Below are 23,008 nucleotides of genomic sequence, written 5' to 3'. Positions count from 1 at the left end.
TTTCGTTTTTAAGACTAATAATAAACCAACAAACGCTAAAATTAGACCAACAATCATCAGCAAACGATTACGCATCGATTAGGCTTTTTTGAAATTAAAAATAAAATTTTTCCGGCTAACTTAATGCTAATTTTTCTTTTTAAATTTAAAAAAAAATTAAGAACCAACAAACGTTGTAATTAGGCCAACAATCACCAACAAACGACCAACAAACGATAAAAAAATATGAAAATTAATAAAGTCGAAGTTGACCGGCTAAGTTACCGGAGCCCAGTTTTCTTGGTAATCAATTATTTTCCTATTGGCTCCTACACATGGGACGCAACACGCTTGCGCGGCAAGAAGCGACGCAGTAGCCAATCAAAGTTCGCCAACTGTCGCCGCGCGGTAACTGTTAAGCCCCTTGCACAATGCCAGGCAACAGGCAATAGGAACAGGGAATAGAAATCAGAAATCATGTATAAATGCAGAATAAACAGTGACACAGGCAATAGACACAAAGTTTCCGTCACGTTGGAAATTCTGTGCCTATTGCCTATTGCCAACCAATCATAGCATTTGAATTTTTTAGGTTGTAATTAACGATTTTTTGGTTATTTCCTGTTCCTATTGCCTGTTGCCTGGCATTGTGCAAGGGGCTTTACCGCGTTCAGTTGCGCATTCCGTGTGCACGTGCAGCCGTGCAGCTCATTTTACTTCGTCGAAAATGCTAATTATGTACGTGTTAAACAATTTGGTGTGTATCGCCGATTGCGAGCGACTTGGGGCTCGATTTGACGCGAGTGCAGCGAATAATTCCGTCCTTACAAGAGTCCCCCGGTCGTATTGTTTTATTTAACAGAAACTCGGCGACGATTCGCTTGTTTCATTGTGTTGATCACGGCGGTGAAACGTAAAATCAGAGGTCGACGAAGACGAACAACGACGACGAGGACAATCCGTAAGTACTATGTGGCCTATGTGCAGCGTGTAATTTCTCTGTTTATGCTTTGTTCCATTACCTGTTTGTACCTTAGATTTACCCAGCTACTCTACGGTTTACTCGTTTACTGCTCTTCTACGGGTCCTAATCCTAAAGCATCAGTCGAAACAGCGAGGTCTCGTATGGAGCCGTTAACAACGGCTACGCTCTCCGGCGGAGAACCTTGATCGGTTTAGCTTTGCACCATATGATGGCCAAATCTAGCGACTTGGATACTTGGATTGGCAAATCGAGCAGCTAAAAAAGTAACTATCTCTATTTCTTGTAAACAGCTATCACTTATCAGAATTTGACAATCATTGGCTGCGTTTAGCCGATACTCCGCTAGCCTAGCAATCGTGAGCAGTCGCTCGTTCTTCTTCTTCTTTCTGCCCAGAAAGTTTCTGGGCAGATTTCTAATATGTATTGATCGATGACGTTTTTTTATTATTTAGTAATTAATATTTTTAGATTAAAATGTCTTGGCCCCGAGGTACGAGCAACATTTGGTATCATTTTACCAAGGATAAGAAAGATAAAAAAGGACGATGTCGGTATTGCAATCAGGATATATCAATGCCTGGAGGATCATCCACTGGGAACCTCAAAAGGCATTTAAAAAGTAAACATCCAACTGTGCCACTTTTGCGGGAAGATTCACCTTCAGCAGACGGTCGATCGCGATCTCTCTCAGACACTCCAAACTTAGTCAATCAACAGTGTTCAATAAGTAGATATGTTGATATTATTAAACCTGTATCGTTAAATAAAAGCAGATTAATTGACATTCAATTATTAAGAACGGTGTGCAAGGAGTATCAGCCATTTTCAATAGTAGAAGACAAAGAATTTAAGAAGTTTGTCAACCTTTTGTGCCCTAGTTATAGTTTGCCTAGTCGCAAAACATTGTCCAATTCTCTATTGTCTTCCATACACAACGAAATTATAATTAAAATATCTAGTCGATTAGCTGATTCGCAAGCCATCTGCTTAACGTGCGACGGTTGGACAAATATTAATAATATAAGTTTTTCCTGTATAAAAAAATCGAAATAAAATAATGTATGTATAAATAAACCAAGATTTTTATAAAGAAAAAAGAACCGTAAAATGAACCGTACGAAAGAACCGACTCATTTTAGGGAGTGAACTGACTCCGAACCACTCACTGAGATGAACCGTTTGCCCATCTCTAGGAGAGATCGAGCGTGATCCACTCGATGTGGAATCGAAAGCGCGCCCCTCCTTGGGGGTTGCGTGCCATGGTAATCAGGCGCGTTGTCGCGACCAATCGGGGCTGAGCGCGTCGCGGATCACACGCGCGCTGTCGCAGGCTTCCTGCGAGAATCCTTTGCGCCCCCAGGTGTCCTTGGTGCCGTAGATTTTTCCGCCCGATGTTTAGTGTGTTCGGGCTCGACTCCCTCGTCCGAAGGTCTCCTCGCCAACCGAAGAAACGCTGGCCAGGCGTCCCAGATCCGCTTGGATGTCCCGGGGTTGGTTTGGAGGTAGCTCTCGCCTTCTAGGGGGAGAAAGGCCTTATCGCGGCCCTCTCGGCCTCTCGCCGATCAGCTGCGCCGTGCGTGTCTATTCCACGCCCCGCGGTCGGACTCCTCAATGGGTCTCGCAATATCCTCGCGCCGCTCAGTCTCTTGCCGTGGGTCTCGCTCCCGTCGCCGGCTTCCGCAATCCCGGTCCCGAAGCGCAATGCCTCGGCGAGGTGCCACATTTTCATACAATACAAAATAAAATAAAATGAATAAATGATACGCATTCTCATGGTGGAAGAACACAGGTGTGCTCATACTCGTGATGAATTTCATACGGTTCTGCGCAGATGCCAGATGCAGCCATTTTTAAGTGGCAGTTTCAAATCATTTAAGGTTGTACCAAGTGACTTTGTGACATATCATGAGTAAAAAAGTGACGCATATATAAAAGGAAGAAAACAAGAAAAATGAGAAAAATTACTAACATTAAAAATAAGTACGCATTACATGTATATGTTTTTATATACTTTGTAATTATATCATATACGTATGCAATATTAATCTCATATATTTTTCAAACTGATTTATTCTTCAACGATTGTTCTTCTTATATATAAATTAAACACAAAAATAAATAAGTGAAACATAAAAATAAATAAGTAAGGCTCGCACCGCAGCCTCGCACAAGACTCTCGTATGATAGCGTAGCGTAAAGCCCCTTGCACAATGCCAGGCAACAGGCAATAGGAACAGGAAATAACCAAAAAATCGTTAATTACAACCTAAAAAATTCAAATGCTATGATTGGTTGGCAATAGGCAATAGGCACAGAATTTCCAACGTGACGGAAACTCTGTGTCTATTGCCTGTGTCACTGTTTATTCTGCATTTATACATGATTTCTGATTTCTATTTCCTGTTCCTATTGCCTGTTGCCTGGCATTGTGCAAGGGGCTTTATAACTTATAAACGTGGATCAACACACAAGAAACGTATCGGTTAGAGCCTCCGCACAAAACTTCCCTATGGTAACGTAACGTAGATCAACGCACAAGAAACGTATTGACGTATAACGCTGTAACCGATACGTTTCTTGTGCGTTGACCCACTTTTCGTTACACTACGTTACCACACAAAAGTCTTGTGCGGAGGCTCTGACATTAATGACATAACGCCAAATTCAAACTGTACAGCGGCAAGATGGAGGTATCTGGCATCAATTTCTTATTGGCTGTTAGAAATATATGCGCATGAGCACACCTGTGTTCTTCCACCATGCGCATTCTAAAGTTTCGGTAGGCCCTTTGGAGATTTCGCGGTCGCTCTCGTGGTTCGCCCGTGGGCGCGAACCCGCGCCTTGTGATGGCGGCGGGGCGCTGCCACGCGCGGCGAACCGTTCACGTCACAGTAGATATACGCATACCTAACTGTTGTAAACATTTTCTCTTTTATCAAAATTTTCCACAGTTTGTCGAGAAGAACATGCTAATCTATTTTGAGACAACCGAGCTTCTCATGCTTCTTCTGTTTCATTAAGGTATTCTTTTCATGACACCAAAGTCTTAAGGGGATGCTGGAGCCGTCTGTTTTACCGGCATTTTTTGTCGGCACGTAGCGTCGTATTAATTTGACAGAATTAAAAATTCTTCTCCAGAATTGCAGTACATACATTAATGATTCAGGGGAACTCCGATTTTATATAGAAAACGAGAAAAAATTACGGAAGTACAGATTTCCTTATCCTACTTTTATCCCAATATGGCGTCTCGAGTTGCGGCGAGCTGTCAGCTCGTCACAAGATGTATTTCATATAAGAGATATACCATTGGTACGAACGCGAAAACAAGTTCCCCCGAATTGCACAACAAGAAAAACATCGATAAACCCTCGAAATCAAGATTTGGAAGCGTAATATAAAAGTATAATGTCGATGTGCATCGTACGTATGTGTGCGTGCAATGTAGTGTGCTATCCTTGTCTATATCTTTGTCCATACAAGGACAGATATAGTCGATAACATAGAAAATGGTAATTTTGTCGGTTATACAGACGGCTCCAGCAACTGGCGAACTTCCTCGATGTCGATAATGTCAACCTTTCTAATTTTTGTTTTCCCTATATCTGTCTTTGTCTAACGAAATGACATCTGTCCTTTTTTCGATTGCTCGCCATCTTACGCAAGATCCGGCAACTACTGTTGCTGCTCTTCTTGTCATCCTGCATCCGTATTTGCATTACTAAAATAATTATTAGATGGATCTTTTTTTGTACGCATTGAATCTTATACTTCTACTTACACGATATTATTCCTACATGTTTTCCCAAGGGTGGATGATAAACATTATGTACGTATAAATTGTAGAATTTTTGTTTTAAGCAAACATTGTCGTCAGGTGACAGCTGTGTATGTGCCCCAATAAGTAATATTTTTAATTTTTTGGTGCTTTTGATATAAAATCGCGTTTTTCACCCTAGATTTTTGTGCGGACTTTAATTCTAGACCAAAAACTTGCAATTCTGTAAAGCCAATTAAAAGATCTATCGATTAACGATAATGTCGGTAAATCATACGGCTGCAGGATCCCCTTAAGAATTAACTGATTTTTTGGTACGAGAAAGTTAAAATGCATATCTTTACGCCAGAAAAAAACCACATTACCGAACATATAAAGAAGAATTATGATTTTGCAAATTTGATATTTTATATGTGACGTTATCGAAAAAGTCTATTTTCTACATTTCAATGTAATAATTTGTTTATCTTAAGATTTAAGATATTAAATATTAACTGCGCTACATATTCGCTAAACTCTATACTTTCGATAGTGCCGATAAAAATACAGTCACCGAATATTTAAACAAAATATTTATGTTAAAAGTTGACTTGAAATGTGGTTTATAGATGAATATTTTTGATGGCGACTTTCAAGGAATTATTTGGCAACGCTGGCGCTGCAAGCTGTACGCTCATGTCACATTTCATTCATAACGTACGGTTTATTATCAACTTTTATTTTCACAAATTGTCCCTTATTTTTGCCCACATTACTCCTCACTTTATGTTTCTTATCACTCATTATTATTATAAAATCTCTCTTTGATGAAAAGAAAATGTCACAATATTCTTTGATTAATGAAATTGACACTTAACATTGGCACTTTTATTATCAACTTCACATTTTACAATCGACGCCCTGAAAAGCACAGCGTTGCTATATTGTTCTGACAGTAAAATTTACCGAAAAATGAAAAATTTCTAGATACACATAATATTTTCACTTTTTTCTTATAATTAAACATAATAATCAATTATAACTTGATTTTATATAAGTTTAATGCAATATACAAGAGTTTGCTGAGGCCCTGCTTAAGCGCCTACCAAATACGCTCCTCCGTGAAAGGAATACCTTAAGCCTATTTAAATGTATACGTCTGGCATCAGAATTTTTTTTAGACAGCTGTGATTTTTTTTAGGCATTTCGAATTTTAAAGAATGATTTCAAGTAATTATAAAAATTAATAATTTAAATTGTACGAAATAATAATCTAAAAAAAAGACCAAAATTTTAATTTTGTTTATTTACCTTTATGAACAACGGTTCCAAGAATACTGAAGACTTCATCAAATCACGGAGATAAATATGCTAGCGCCAACCTCTCCAATTTTATTGAAACTTTTTTATTTTGTGTATTTTGGGTCGAAAAAAAGATTCTGAGAAGGAAAATCGTCGCTCATGTCCCGTTTGTTTATAATTAATATTTATAATATTTCGATGTCATATTTACCAAATATTTTGACTGCATATTTACCAAAAATTCTAATATAAAAATGAGTGGCTGCTATAATTTTTTAACAAAAAAGATTCGAAATTCACCAATCTGCTTGTCACAATTTCGTTTTCTCAGGAACATCACATATCGAAAGAGCTTTACCACAACACTTTACTCAGTTCGAATAGAAATACTTAAACTTATTATTCACTTTATTTCTTTCTATACTGTTCGCATGGCCGACAAATATTCACAATAATTTCTAAATTGTCTTACGAAAACGCGAACTGTCTCGAAATGCAAAGCATTCATGTAAAACGTGTCGCCGACAAATGACGTTTCTTATGTACTGAGAAAATCAATACAATCAGTACGAAGTTTGATGTATTGATTTTCCATAAAACCTGTTTGTGGAATTATTAAAAAAGGCGGAGAAATGAAATTGTAAAACAAGCGCGAAAAGCGGCCTGTTTCACGCTCTTGTTAGGAAAAATAGTATGAACAACTCGTGGGAAGAGTGGTCGAGCCCAAATGAGTGTGATGGTCGCTCACCATCACACCCAACTTCACACTCATTCAGAATCGACTACTTTTCCCACTAGTTGTACAATATACTATTAACCGAAATATTCGATTGAAATGAAGGAATTAACCAACAAAAATAAGGAAATAGAAAAATTGAGAAATTGTAAGTAAAAACAATAATTGATTAATTAATTTTTATTATGTATATTTCTTTAAATATTTTTTTAAAGAAATATATACGAGTATATTTAAATATCAGTAACACACATAGATAATACAATATATATATATATATATATATATATATATATATATATATATATATATATATATGGACGTTTCACGTCAACCGGATCACTTGTCTGCCCAAAATTTGAAGCGACCTACAAAGACGTTCGATAGCTCAAAAAATTAGTTTTTACTAGTACTTTCGAAAGTCATGTGCCCCGTTTTGAAATCCAAGATGGCTGATCCAATATGGCGACTGAAAGCCTGAAAATTGGAGAAAAATCTACATAATTTAACGTAATCATGTTTTTAAATATTGATTCGGTTTTGAAATGGTTTGGTAAGGAGTTTTCAGTGTCTGTGATGTTGAATCTGGGAGCTAGTTGAAGTTTGGAACGTTCCTGGAGCGATTGAAGTTTGGAACGTTCCTGGATTTTTTAAAAATGATTTGTCCCATTTCTCCTTTAGCACAGAGACATTTCTGAGTGATAAATACGAAATACATAAGAGACCGAACCGATACACCCTGCGGAAGACACCCTTATACTCAAAAAACCTACCCCCCGACCACTTTAAATATTCTGGCTACGCCGAAAACGATTTGTCCCATTTCTCCTTCGGCACAGACCAACTACTAAATGCCACACACAAAATACATAAAAGACCGAACCGATACACTCTGCGGAAGACACGCTTATACTCAAAAAACCTACCCCCGGACCACTTTAAATATTCTGGCTACGCTGAAAACGATTTGTCCCATTTCTCCTTTGGCACAGAGCAACTTCTAAGTGCCTGACACAAAGTACATAAGAGACCGAACCGATACGCCCTGCGAAAGACACCCTTATACTAAAAAAACCTACCCCCGGACCACTTTAACTATTCTGGCTACGCTGCAAACGATTTGTCCTATTTCTTCTTCGGCACAGAGTAACTTCTAAATGCTAGACACAATAAAATACATAAGACACCAAACCGATACACCCTGCGGAAGACACCCTTATACTCAAAAAACCTACCCCCGGACCTCTTTAAATATTCTGGCTACGCTGCAAACGATTTGTTAAAATTATGAATTTTACAGAAAATTTATAAGTTGCTTTGTGCCAAAGAAGAAATGGGACAAATCGTTTTCAGCATAGCCAAAATATTTAAAGTGGCCCGGGGGTAGGTTTTTTGAGTATAAGGATGTTTTCCGCAGGGTGTATCGGTTCGGTCTCTTATGTATTTTGTGTGCGGCATTTAGTAGTTGCTCTGTGCCGAAGGAGAAATGGGACAAATCGTTTTCAGCGTAGCCAGAATATTTAAAGTAGTCCGGGGGTAGGTTTTTTGAGTATAAGGGTGTTTTCCGCAGGGTGTATCGGTTCGGTCTCTTATGTATTTTGTGTGCGGCATTTAGTAGTTGCTCTGTGCCGAAGGAGAAATGGGACAAATCGTTTTCAGCGTAGCCAGAATATTTAAAGTGGTCGGGGGGTAGGTTTTTTGAGTATAAGGGTGTCTTCCGCAGGGTGTATCGGTTCGGTCTCTTATGTATTTCGTATTTATCACTCAGAAATGTCTCTGTGCTAAAGGAGAAATGGGACAAATCATTTTTAAAAAATCCAGGAACGTTCCAAACTTCAATCGCTCTAGGAACGTTCCAAACTTCAACTAGCTCCCAGATTCAACATCACAGACACTGAAAACTCCTTACCAAACCATTTCAAAACCAAATCAATATTTAAAAACATGATTACGTTAAATTATGTAGATTTTTCTCCAATTTTCAGGCTTTCAGCCGCCATATTGGATCAGCCATCTTGGATTTCAAAACGGGGCACATGACTTTCGAAAGTACTAGTAAAGACTAATTTTTTGAGCTATCGAACGTCTTTGTAGGTCGCTTCAAATTTTGGGCAGACAAGTGATCCGGTTGACGTGAAACGTCCCATATATATATATATATATATATATATATATATATATATATATATAATTTTAATATAACATAATTAATAATATTAAAAATGGTTAATAGTTAAAAAGATGATTAATTGATGGTTTAAAAATTATAGTATTGGAAGACAGATGGGATGATTTTTTACTAAGGGTAGCAATAAATTTCGAAAGAGAACAAGAAGAATTAGAAGAACAGAAAAATAAATTCAAGCTTGGACAGAAGAAAAAAGAAGAATTAGAAGAACAGAAAAATAAACTCGAGCTTGGACAGGAGAAAAAAGATGAAAAAGAAAAAATACCGAAAAAAAAGAAAAAAAACCAAAAATAACTGCAAATAATTAAAAAATATTCAAGAAAGAAATTAAACTTGCAAAATTTAATGTACTCAAAAATAACTTTTGTGATTAAAAATATACATTTTTTATAAAATGACGTCTTACCTCCACACATATATAACCTGAGACTCAACATCATCTTTCAAAGCAACAGTGCAATTCGCAAGTCCAACATCTTGAAAAAACGTTACCAACGAAACATGCTTAACCTTGAAATCAAAGATATCAACTTTGATTTAAAATTTCTGCGATCTAATGTTAAGAAAATCGAGGACACACTTGCTTCTCTATTTTACCGAATGACGTAATACAAAACTTTTATACATTTAACACTTACACCATAGATCGACATATGACTATGAAACTAGATTAAGATTAATAAGTAAATTTAATACAATTATGACTCAACAAAATACCTTTTACAACTCATTTTCGAGCATAGATCGCAGCAAATGGATTATAAATGCGAGTAGTAAATCTATACCAAGTAATATATTAAATTTTTTAAGCTTAGGTGGAAATTTCGCTTTACCCATTAATCCGAGAGAGAGAAAAAATCGTTTGTGCTCCGCTCTAGACATTATTAAAAATTTTGAATTTAATACATATAAAATTCCGGAGAGCTTCGTAGAGGAAACACGCCGTTCCATTACTAATTCGCTACACAAGTTCCTCAGTGTGAATAGACATGTTAACCATATCGATAGATTTTTTACAAGAGAATTTACTACTTGCAAGAATTTCTTGCGGGACAATGACGATGATCCTTGTCACCAAGGCTGACAAAGGCCAAGTAACTGTTATTCTGGATAAGAACGCGTATGTAAACCAAATGACTGAATTGCTTGGAGACCAAAATACTTATAAAAAATTGAAAAAAGATCCGATTAATAAAATTACATCAAAAATTCATGAATTGGTTAAATCTTGGCATGACAAGGGCATCATTAGTGATGGAATGTATAGAATACTAAATTGCACCAACGGAAATTTACCGAGAGCCTACGGACTGCCGAAAGTTCATAAGGCTGGCTTCCCGTTACGCATTATTGTCTCAGCGTTGGGAAGCCCGCTCTATAATGTTGCTAGTCTCCTCCAAAAGACCTTACACTCGTCAATTCCGGAACCGAAATCACATATTAAAGATAGTTGGTCCTTTGCGAGGTTTATCAATAATAAGGAAATCAAGGATGACGAAATACTTATCTCATTAGACGTCACGGCATTATTCACGAACATCCCTAAAGATTTAGTTCTAAAGGGAATAGAAAAAAGGTGGAACCACATTTCTAAAAAGACTGACCTAAATTTACCACAGTTTTTACACGCAATTGACCTTATCTTATCGTCCACTAGTTTCAGCTTTAACGGCGAAATTTATGAACAAATTTTCGGCAGCCCCATGGGATCTCTGTTATCGCCCGATGCTGCTGATATCGTCATGGACGACTTAGAGACGCATTGCCTAAGCCTTTTAAATTGTAATATCCCGATATTTATTAGATATGTGGATGACATATTCGCGGTGGTTCCCAAAAAAAGTGTGGGCTTAATATTAAAGATCTTCAACGGATATCATCCCAGACTTAGGTTCACTTATGAAATTGAAACAAATGCGTCACTCAATTTTCTTGACACGACTGTTATCAGGAACGGTAACAGACTGACAACTAATTGGTATCGCAAACCAACGTTCTCGGGACGGTACATAAATTTTCATTCTAACCATCCGTTAAAATATAAATTAAACACTATCACCAGTTTGGTTGACCGCGCCATATTACTCTCAGATGAAAAATTTCATGACGGCAATATTAAAATAGTCAAAGAAATTTTGTACAATAATAGCTTTCCTAAACCAATCGTTAATAAACACATCGCCAAGCGTCTAAACATTCTCAAAACACGCAACAATACACATAACACCTCGATTGACCATAATGCAACCTTCGATTTAAAAAACTGCATACCTTTACCTTATATCAAAAAGTTGAGTAATAGCATTTGTCGCACGTTAAAAGAAATCCACATTACCACCTTATTTACAGTCCCTAAAAAACTCGATTGCCTAATAAGACGAGGTAAGGATAGAATTGACGACCTTAAAAAAACCGACACAGTATATGTACAAGATAAACTGCAGGGATTGCAAGGCTACGTATATTGGGCAGACTAAGAGACATTTGTGCACGCGCCTCAGGGAACACCAGGGCGATATCAGAAAGCACACTAGTAATCATTCCGTAGTGAGCGAACACAGAATGTCTTATGGGCATGATTTTGACTGGGGGAAGCCAGAAATATTGCACCAAGAAAGACATACTAGAAAGAGGGAATTAGCGGAGATGTTTTTTATTAAAAAATTTGACGGCACTATCAATTTACAAAAGGACACGGAGAATCTTAACGTTCTCTACGAACATATCATAAAAGAATTATAACTCCTTCCCCTTCTTCGCTACTTCCCTCTCTATGTCCTAGCTTATTACTACGGCAACTGTTTGTTTTTATATTGTCAAGTTCGTCAGTCTAAATTTTACCACCGCACGGCTCTGACATGACACAAACATCTAACGAAGTATGCCGTTTAACGAATATTTTATATTGTATTGTTTGATCCTGACGCACAAATATGTAAGTTTCTAATTGTATAATTACGGATTTTTTATTGTCTTTTACTTATTGCGGAGTACTGAAATATGTTGTTTAGTTTCTAGATTCGGCGTAGTTAGGGCATTATGCCTGACGAATATATTTGTGAGAGATCGCTTGAAAAGGACCGGATCCACGGTCGAAACGTAGCGTTGTAAATCAATAAAATTTGGCCAATTGGGTCGCTCGCAATATCTCTGTTAATTTTAATTATTCACTGGCGACTTAAATTCTCTAATACTAATTTTTTATAAAATTATTATTGTACAATTTTTAGATATTTTGTGGTTAAAAATAAATACACATTTATTAAAAAACAATTATTACATTTCGTATTAAGAATTATAAGGAAAATCTGAAAAAGAAAAGTCATTAAGTACGACTCTTTTAAAGAATTTACAATTTTTAATATCCCGATTTTTTTTTTTTATTGGGTTGTAGCACAATGGCACATAGCTTATGTTACTCAGAAAGATATAAGCTATCCACAAAAATTTTTGAAATCGTATCAATAGTTTTTAAGATTACTCTGAACAATGGAACAAACAAACTTTTCTCCTTTATATAATAGTATAGAACTTTTGTGATTAAAAATAAGCTTATATTTTATTTGATGCGTAATTATTAGTATTTATTAGTTTAATTGGCTTCCTCATAGAGGAAGCTTTATGAGCGAAATAAAATAGGAGCAATGGTATAACGATATGTAATAAAATGAGGAAGCAATGTGCAAGTTTCTAATTTGCACACTTTTTTCTAATTTTAAATTTAACCTTTTTATAAATTGATAAAGGGTTAGCTTCGGTCAGCTTAGTAGCACAAGTGGGATTTTACAATCGATGCAATGTCAAATAAACAGTACAAAATTACCTTTTTCAAAAAAGGTAAAAAAAGTGCCAAGTACACGCAATGTATTTTGTAAATTCAAAAATCTAACCTAAGTGGTAGCTTTATATCTTTTTCACAAAATTATATTACCTAACTTAACTCAAGTGACATGTATCTAACCTATAAGTGGTAGCTTTATATCTTTTTCACAAAATTATATTACCTAATTTAACTCAAGTGACATGTATTTAAAAAAAAAAGATGTAAAATCTTTATTTTCTTCTTCACAAAATTATATTACCTAACTTAACTCAAGTGACATGGTATTACAAAAAAAGATGTGAAATCTTTAAATTAAATTGCGCCAATTGTAAAGAGAATACGTATATTGCTTTGAAAGTTAACAAATTTTTAATATTACAAAGAATTATTTTAATTACAAAGAATTAAAGAAGTAACAGTACAAAATAAAAATATTTAATTAAAACAAAATAAATAAATTTTTCTTGTAAAAAAACTTGGCGCTGCTAGACTTTGAAATTTACACATTAAAATTTAAACATTAGTACTAAGATTTTTGATTGAATAAAAAAACAATAAACATAATTTAGGGAAGAATGCAACAGGAGTAAAAAAGCAGCGCCAAGTTTTTTTACAAGAAAAATTTATTTATTTTGTTTTAATTAAATATTTTTATTTTGTACTGTTACTTCTTTAATTCTTTGTAATTAAAATGATTCTTTGTAATATTAAAAATTTGTTAAGGAGAATTAAGAAGCTATTACCACTTGGGTTGGAATAGGAAGACCCTTGAATAGGAATACGAAGATACCACTTGGGTTTTATTTCTTTAAAGTAGTTGCATAACAATTATCTTTCAAAGCAATATACGTATTCTCTTTACAATTGGCGCAATTTAATTTAAAGATTTTACCTTTTTTTTGTAATACATGCCACTTGAGTTAAGTTAGGTAATATAATTTTGTGAAGAAGAAAATAAAGATTTTACATCTTTTTTTTTAAATACATGTCACTTGAGTTAAGTTAGGTAATATAATTTTGTGAAAAAGATATAAAGCTACCACTTAGGTTAGATTTTTGAATTTACAAAATACATTGCGTGTACTTGGCACTTTTTTTTACCTTTTTTGAAAAAGGTAATTTTGTACTGATATCACCTATTTTGTAGTGTTAAGCAAGAGAATCTGCAAAACATTTTTATTTTTTATTTTTTAATTGTTCACAAAATTAGCAATAACAGCAAATACATAAAAATTAATAATATTTAAATAAAAGTAAATTATACATTTCTCACAAAAATTGAAGGAACACTAAATTTATCTTTAAAAATAGGCAAAATTCAAGCAGCTGTAATTTTGTTAAAAATGAATAATATTGTTGCGCCCGCGCTGAGACACCCGTTGCACGAACGGAAGTCGAAGATCGTCCCTGACGACCAGCTGTTTATTGATATCGATTTACTACGATTTGTTGTTGTTTGTTCTGAGTCTCCGTCTCCGAGCGGACGTGACAGCTCGATTCTGTGTTCAAATCTGTTTGCTTTACTTAATAAACGAGTCTATCCTTTTCTTACATTGTGTCGTCTCATTGACCGCGAGTACCGGTTGCGCGAGTGAGAGAGAGTGCGAGTGAACGAACGACTCGGCGAGCGCAACATTTTGGGGGCTCGTCCGGGATCGTACAAGCGAGGATTATACGAGCGACGAGCGACGATAGGACGGGCGGAAGAGATTGGACGGGCGACAGACGAGACGATGACGACGGCGCCGACGAGAAAAAGGGCTCGGGCAAGCACCCCAGAGTATTCCGCAGAAACGACGTTGCAGGCCGCTCAACAGAAGTTACGCCAGCTGCGAGAGGAGCAAGCGCGGAAGGAAGCGGAGTTCGCAGCGACGTTGCTACGGCAGGAAGAGGAACTCCTGCGTCTTAACCAGCTAAGTCCTTCTGGGTTAAGAGCTACCGGAGACTTTTGGGGTCGCGAGTTGCAAACGCGGGGGATAGAAATGCTTGCACTAATTTGGGCTATATATAAGCTTGAGCTTATACCCAAACGGCGATATATTCGATGGGACAGTTTTGCTGCGAAAATTCTTCTCGCAATTCAATTTAATCGCGCGCGCGAATCGCTGGGGGGACGCAATGAAAACTGTGACGTACGTTGGCCTCTTGCTTACGGGGAAAGGTGCGTTCAATTTTAGTATCAATAGAGGACGTCGAAGAGTTCGCGGAATTAAAAGAAATAAAATTGCGTTTTGGAGAGGAAAACATGTCGCAAAATTTTAAGAAGAATTCTGAAAAGGGTAGAATGTTAGAAATAAATTAAGATTGTGTTGTTCCTTGTTACTGCGTGTTGTGTTTTGTTCTTCCTCAGAGGTAAGTCTACGGATCTGGGAGAAGATCCCACCTACCGCTTCGCAAATCACCTGCGAAATCTCTTCGAGGGAGAACCTTTTTTTTAAAAAAGAAGACCGCCTGCTCACGGTTTTTGACCCGTGGTTTTTCCCGTGAGCCATAGGGCAAATGCCGGGCGGGGACCTGGGGAGCCCTGCGGGGTGCAGGGTCCACGGGAAGTTCCCCCCCCCTTTGTCCGAAGATTGGAAGGAAGAGCAGCGACGACCGGGCCTGCGAGGGAGAAGCTGGAAGAGGGTCACCCTAGAATCGGCGTAGGGGAGCCTGGCCAGTTCCCCCTGGAAGTGCCGAATGGGGACCTCTTCTGGTACCGGCTGGGAAGAGGACGACGTACTCGGAGCTGAGCGGATTGGGCCTAGTAAGGGTCGGCGCCCGGTAACCCGTAGCAGCAGCTCGGGGAGGGCAGGAAGCCGACCTGGTGCCCTGGAGTCCGTGAAGAGGATACGAGTCCGGAACTTCGGGCGGATTGGGCTGGGAAAGGATCGGCGCCCGGTAACCCGTAGCAGCAGCAGCTCGGGGTAGGGCAGGAAGCCGACCTAATGCCCTGGAGTTTGTGCCGAAGAAGAGCCGTTGTCTCTCGAAAACTGCCCTCCAGGATTGTCGGGACGACAATCTTGAAGAAGGGGGGCAGTGTTGCGCTGAGACACCCGTTGCACGAACAGAAGTCGAAGATCGTCCCTGACGACCAGCTGTTTATTGATATCGATTTACTACGATTTATTGTTGTTTGTTCTGAGCCTCCGTCTCCGAGCGGACGTGACAGCTCGATTCTGTGTTCAAATCCGTTTGCTCTACTTAATAAACGAGTCTATCCTTTTCTTACATTGTGTCGTCTCATTGACCGCGAATACCGGTTGCGCGAGTGAGAGAGAGTGCGAGTGAACGAACGACTCGGCGAGCGCAACAATATTTAAATTACAAGCTTAAAACCTCTACTTTCGAAAGGTTACTATTATTTTTTAGTTTCTGTAAGTTTGGTAACTTTTGCATATAGAAAACTACGAGCTGGACAAAATAGAAATTTTTTCTCTCACTTTGTAGTCCTGTCACGTGCAAAAAAAATCTGCGAAAACTTCCTAATGTGAAAGCTTGAAATTTTCCTTCCAAAATCTTCTTTTAAAAATGTTTCTACGTGTCTGCGTTGTTGTTCTGTACAATTGTTTTCTGGGTCAAAATGAAAAAGATAAAAATCGCTAATTTTTACATTATTTTCATCAATTTGTATCAATATCTATGTTATTTAAAAAAATTTGGCAATTATACCGTTTAATAGAGCAAAGTTTCAGCTTTAAGAATCTGTTTTTTGAATTGCAATACGATGATTTCTAAGGGGAGTTATGAGCAATCAAAGTCAAAAAGCTTATTTCTTGTTCAATCCGCGATAAATTAGTAACAAAAAATTGTAAAAACATTTTTAAAAAAAGATTTTGAAAGAAAAACTTCAAGCTTTTACGTTAAAAAGTCGAAAATTTTTGCGGATTTTTTTTTTATGGACATGACAGGCTTACAAAGTAAAAGAAAAATTTTCTATTTTGTCCAGCTCGTAGTTTTCTATAAGTAAAAATTACCAAACTCACAGAAACTAAAAAATAATAGTAACTTTTTGAAAGTAGAAATTTCAAGCTTTAAAATCCTCTTTTTAAATTTAAATTTTGTTCATTTTTAACAAAGTTACAGCTGCTTGAATTTTGCCTATTTTTAAAAATAAATTTAGTATTCCTTTAATTTTTGTGAGAAGTGTAGATTACTTAAAGAATTGGTAATTTGTCAAAGAAAAATATCTAGTTTGTGAAAGTTAGTATTTAGGTAAATATGAATTAATTTCTTTTGTAAACTGGTAATTAGTAGAAATAAATTCTTTATTATTAAAATAACTAATAGATAATTTATAAAAAATAAATAACTATTTATTTGAAAATTAATAATTAGTAAAAAATAATTATTAATTTTTTCAATAATAAATAAATAGTCTCAGATAAATTACTTATTAATCAAATATATACAGTATATATGCGTACATCTGGATTAATTCGAAAGAATTAGTCTCCATCTTTTAAAACATAAAATAATTTTATTCCACGACAGTGAAGTGCGGAATACAAGTTACTGAAAAAAATGTTCAAAAGACGAATCTTTAAATGAATTAGCAACCTTTAAATAATTTGAAAAGATAACACAAAATGTTAAATAAAATGCACCATTTAACAATAACTTCTAAAGTAACAAGTTTAATCTACGGTGACCTAAATTTAAATGTAAAAAGAAATTAAATTTTTTCAATGAGTTCTCAAATCGTCCCCAATCAGAAATAGATATTAGTCACGTAGAAACAAATTTCCTAATTTGTCTGAATTATTCGATACAAATGTTCTAGTTTAAATGTGACACTACTTTGTAAAATGTTAAGTTATTGTTTTCTCTACTCTACGATCAATATAGCAATCTTTATAAATTTCTTTCTCTCTAAATATAAATATTCTACACAATCGGAAAACTATTTTACAACATGAGTAAAAAAACGAAGTCAAAAAGCGAAATAATCAATTTTGACGCGATGATTAAAGGGGATTATCAATGGCGATTGTATTAAACTCTAGTCCATACTGACTAATTGTGAGCATGGACGTTTTCGGAAGTTTTGCCACAGTTATAAACGAATGACTCGCAAAACTTTTCAATTGCACTTCAAAAGTTTTTATATGAAATACAAACGATTTCATACTTAGAGGTTCTTTGAAAAGACGTTAATTTCTGGTCAAGTATATACGAATATTACGTAAATCTGTTGAACATATTTATCTTATGTACTTAAGATACGAAAGATACAAGAAGTAAACTTTCTCGCAATAGCCTCGGTAGCGCAGTAGGCAGCGCGTAAGTCTCATAATCTTAAGGTCGTGAGTTCGATCCTCACCCGGGGCATTTTTTGCATTATTTTTTATTTTTTGTTACATAAGAGCAACTTAGGTGACATCTCGTATTTTGTCCATCGTTTATATTATATGACATATCCACTTTTAAAAAAGGCGTGTGTTACCTGAGTGAATTTCGTTTGTATCGTAAAATTGAAGCCTCTTTTCCGCGATGCCGATTGGCTATCTCGATTGATTGCCGCGCCGCGTAGCTTGCTTCATCCCGTGAGGGACTGTCATCGCGGAGTGTTGCGAGTTTCGTGCGTGTAGTGCGTCGTGTGTGTCATGATGTGACAGCTTGCGTCGTGTCGCGATTATTATACAATAGCATAATGTTAAAGCTAAATGGCGCGCGCGAAGCGCGCGCGTCTGTAGTGTCTAGTAATAGTTAAAAAATCCAATAAACGTTAATTCTTATTCTATATGTGATGAAATTATTTATAAAATGTTAATAAGAAAATGCTCTAACTCTTCTTTTATATAAATAAAGATTTTATAGTTAAAGCAGAATTCTTAATTGTTTATTACAAGCGATATATAAAGTGCTTTTATTGCTTCTTGGATCCTTAAAATTTACGGAAAATGAACAATAAGGGAAAAGCGGTTCGCTTGGAAAAGAAACGGAGCACAAGAGACAATTATGTAAATGCGACGCCCGCAAGAAGGGTCTGTCGGCTCTCGGGATTGAAATGTTGAAGTTAAAATGAGTCGTGAATTGTTTGCTGCCCTTTAGCGGTAGCACAATTTGCAAGCAAACAGCCCATTAAGCTCGATTCGCCGCGGGCTGTGCCGCGCGCCGTCTTCCTGAAGGAATAGCCATCGCTCGCGGTTTCTTACAATAGTAATCTGATGTTTCATAACTTTCTTCAGAAAAGGTACTTTGTGCAAATCGTTTTAATGAGAAAAATAATAATCAAAATGATTTATCATTAGTAAATTATAACATTTATAACTGTCCAGCAAGCAAACTGCCTGTGATGCGAAAACAGATTGATGGAAGCAGATTTGCTCAGATATCTATCGTAACAGATTCGATATCATCTGTGTTCGCATTAAACTCATATTTTGTCGGCAGAAACCGAGCAGTATATATGTATATTTATCTGATTTATCATTGCGTAAACATTTAAACAATTACGAAACGGCAGATTTTGCTCAGTTTCTACAGTCAGTATGCTATTATATTCTATTAGTAGATATTCTTATATTTCTGCTGGCATTTTATCGACAAAGTTTGCAGCAGGCAATAATCCAAAGCAGGCAGCTTCCAAAATCTGTTCTCGACAGATTTGGTTATCCGGGTGAATTTTTTCAATTCTGAAATCGTATAATTTTCAATTGTTGGTGACACGATTCATTAATCGTCATACTCACGCACGTTTGTAGAACGTGCAATTATCGAGGCAATGGTCTCTATTTACGAATAGACTAAAAAAACCCTGCTTTCACTTAGCATATTTTACATCGTCATTGAGACGCGCCATTAAAAAGAGGGGGAGGGGAATGAGACGCTGTGTCTTTTCCGTGTCACTCCGTGCGATTTCCGGAAATCGGGAAATTTCTAGTTGATCCACAGCGAGTCCGGTGGAATCCGCGTTGATTCAGGTCGTATTCACGGCGCATCGCGGTGAAAAGGCGTACCGCTTTTTGAATATATTCCAATTAAAAAGTCAGAGCTTCGTTACACTCAGTTTTGCCCCCTTATTCCTGCTCCCCCGCCAGGCCATCGCCCGTTATCACCCTTCTCGCCTTCTTTTCCAGACCCGAGGCCGCCGACCTTTTTTACTTCTGGCTTTTAGTACAGGGAAATTAGGATTTTTCTGCGGAATAATTCGCATGTAGCTAAATTTTTGCATGGACCTTTATTTCGTCGTTAAAAACAATAATTGAAAAAAATTACTGAAAATGTCAATAGCTTGATTTTAAAGCAAAAAATTTTTGTAATTTTTTTCCTCTGGTAGGGTCAAAGTATGAAGTATATACTGTAATATCCTGCTGGCGTTTTTTTTTTAAACAATTTGGAACCTACTTGTGGCTGATTTTATGAAAAAAGGCAAAAAATGCATGTAACAATTTGTTTAAACCATCGTAGAATTTTCAAAAATTATCATAGAATAACGAACCAAATTGCATTAAAAAGCTGAAAGTTTCTGCTTTTCAACGATTCTTCGATCATTTTTGTACGATGATTCGTTCAAAAGATATGACATTTTTTGTGCGCGCGTGCGACGCTTCAATTTATTTGACGTCTGTCAGCGCGCTCCGTAAATTTACCGCGCAGCGCATACCTTGCAAAATTTATTACGTGAAAAGTATTGCTTGTACAAAAAAACTTATGGAACATTTTTTGTAGAGAATTTTATAAGCTACAAATTTTGTAATAACTATTTTTGCCGTAGGACTAATGAATAAAGAAATATTCGCGAAAAACTGTTTTTCTTTACCTTTGACCCTCTGTAAAATTTTTAGCAGGGGTCACATTGATGGGGACTTTTCACATATTGTTTTTAACGACAAAATAAAGGTCCATGCAAAAATTTAGCTACATGTGAATTATTCCGCAGATTTGACATTTTTTTGTTTAATTTCCCTGTACTATTTTGCCTTTCATCAAGAGAGAAGAGGCACAAGGAAAGAGAGAGAAATCGATATACAGATTTTTCTCCCGCAATTACTTCGCTGCTTTCTGCTCTATAAAGAATTAGAAGCTCCCGCGGGGGGGGGGGGGATCGCTTTTTTTCACGTTTCTTGCATCTGCCTACGCTCTCTAATGGTTATCGGCTCGCCTATACGTACGTGGATTAAAATCTAAATGAGGGAACTTATTCGTCGTCTCTGGCAAGAGTTCTGTAGCAAAAACAAGAGGCGTGTAATGAATATTCTATTAGTTCAGTTTAATAATCACAGTTCACGGGGTTGGCGAGCAACAAAAGGATTATGCAACGCTCGATCGAGAATGCAAAGGAGTCTGCATATATACGAAACAGGCCGAAGAATTTCTTTCCCGCGCACGTACGCGGGGTCGTCCCTCACGGCGAAGTATTTAACAATGCACTATGGAGACACGAAGCCAGCCAAGAAGGAATAAGAAGCACGTGCCCAAGTGCCAACATGGGCTTACGCACGTATGCACACGCGTGTGCGTGGCTATTCGTCGCGATACAATACGCACGTGGCCGAACGCCACTTGCCTCACGTATCTCGGTTGGAATTCCCCCTCGGCTCTTGATAAAGATGATCGCATATTGAACTATGGAGATAGATAAAAGTATTAACATGCGCGTTTCCGATAAAAACTTCCATATTTTTTAAAAAAATTTCTTAAGATTTTTTAAAGATTTTTTAGAGATATTTATATCTTAAAAGCGTGATTATACATAATATCAGCTAGGTTCTTATATTTAAGATCGTCTTAACTTAAGTACAATCTTAAAATGTCATAAACCAATCACAGTGCCGTATTAGCATCTTGACATCACTTAAGACGGTCTTGAAATAAGAACAGACTATGAATACCGGCCATACAGATGTATATTATAAAATTTATATTATTCTTATCATAGAAGTTCTTACTTGAAATTAATCAAGTGAATTTTTACATATACTTTATTGTACAACTGTTGTAAATTCTGTACTTATGAAAAATTCGCCAAGTTTTTTAATTCGATAATATTAAAATTCGATGTTTCGAGATATTAGAAAGAACGATTATTAAGCGCAAGTTACGATGATCGAAATTCGCTGATTGTCTGAGAAACTAATGCCGTGATACGATTCATCGTACTAAAATGTAAACTACGAGTGGAATCCCGGCTTTTTTTTATTTCTTGAGAAAACACATATCGCATAAAGCTCAAATAATAGAGTATAGGAATAAAACGAGGAGTGCGAGACTTCATCATCCATATGATTTCACGTTCAGAGTAGAAAGTTCATACTTCTTTTACGTCGAGCATATGGAGAGATCGATTCGAAGTTTATTTCATTCTGAATATACTCGGAAGTATTCTTCCTATTGTCTTATTTCCTTCCCTCATTGCTCCTGGGAAAGAAACAGAATCGAATGGTGAAACCATAATGTATTCGTTTCTACAATGTTTCGTTTAAAAACAAAACAATTTTAATTATTTATAACAGATGACATTATTCTAACATATTAAATGTAAATTTATTTAATCAATTGTCAATTGTATTTAAAGGAAACATATATGATTACAAAAATATGTAAAATTTAATTATATAAATTGAAACCGCGTAAGGCTTTTCAAGAAATCAATATTGAGAACTGAACTTTTTTTTTAAATCATAAAAATGGTGTTCTATTTTTAACGTAAATCTATCAGAATTTTCTTCTTTTTATTTAGTTTTGCAAAACAAATGTAATAGCAATTGCTTAACGCTCGAAATACATAACAAATGCAAATTTTTTTAGCACTTCGATTTTCTTGAATGCATTTTCCTTCAATTTCTCGGATATTATAGCGATTTTTGTCTAATATAAATAAATTATTATCCATATACCTTGTAGTAGTTGCTTTTTTTATTAGTGCGAGTAACTTCTTCGTAAAGTCATCATGACAATCGCATCAATTGTTGCACATTCTCTCGTTGTTTCCATGCAATTAGATCCGCAACACAAGCCAATTCCAGTCCGCACGAGCACCGTCGAACCACTCGACATGTATCGGTTTCAACCAATTATTCGTGCTTGGCCACGTGCCCATTGCCACGTGTGCATTTTAGTTACAAGAAATTATCCACTGACAAAAAAAGGATAAAAATGTAAAATAATAACGAAATGTATCCAAACGCTTTGTGCTTTGCCTTCGAAATTGTCTGGATCAGCTTTAATCGAAGCGAAAAGTATAAAAGCTTCAAGCGTGTATGAGTAAAGACTGAGCGTATGTTAAATGAAATATCGAACGGCTTTGATGGGTT

The 23,008-nt window shown here is 36.3% G+C and overlaps 1 protein-coding gene, 1 long non-coding RNA gene and 1 other non-coding gene across 3 annotated transcripts; all 3 read left to right on the top strand.

The window, feature by feature from the left end:
• Nucleotides 1-390: 390 nt before the first annotated feature.
• Nucleotides 391-1,748, top strand: LOC139820560 (uncharacterized). The gene is made up of 3 exons (XR_011734015.1): nucleotides 391-940; nucleotides 1,017-1,227; nucleotides 1,433-1,748. It is a non-coding gene; the product is annotated as an uncharacterized lncRNA (long non-coding RNA).
• Nucleotides 1,749-10,002: 8,254 nt separating this feature from the next.
• Nucleotides 10,003-11,689, top strand: LOC139820875 (uncharacterized). The gene is made up of 3 exons (XM_071791462.1): nucleotides 10,003-10,071; nucleotides 10,189-10,952; nucleotides 11,449-11,689. Exons 1-3 carry the CDS (start codon nucleotides 10,003-10,005, stop codon nucleotides 11,687-11,689), a joined length of 1,074 nt encoding a protein of 357 aa, XP_071647563.1.
• A 6,318-nt stretch (nucleotides 11,690-18,007) lies between these two features.
• Nucleotides 18,008-18,080, top strand: Trnam-cau (transfer RNA methionine (anticodon CAU)). Its single transcript has one exon. It is a non-coding gene; the product is annotated as a tRNA-Met (tRNA).
• The last annotated feature ends 4,928 nt before the right edge of the window (nucleotides 18,081-23,008 follow it).

This window comes from Temnothorax longispinosus, chromosome 10, assembly GCF_030848805.1.
Source record: "Temnothorax longispinosus isolate EJ_2023e chromosome 10, Tlon_JGU_v1, whole genome shotgun sequence".
In the NCBI taxonomy this organism is placed as follows: domain Eukaryota; kingdom Metazoa; phylum Arthropoda; class Insecta; order Hymenoptera; family Formicidae; genus Temnothorax; species Temnothorax longispinosus.
Note: the sequence above shows the minus strand (reverse complement) of the source record. Positions and strands in the feature narration are given on the sequence as shown.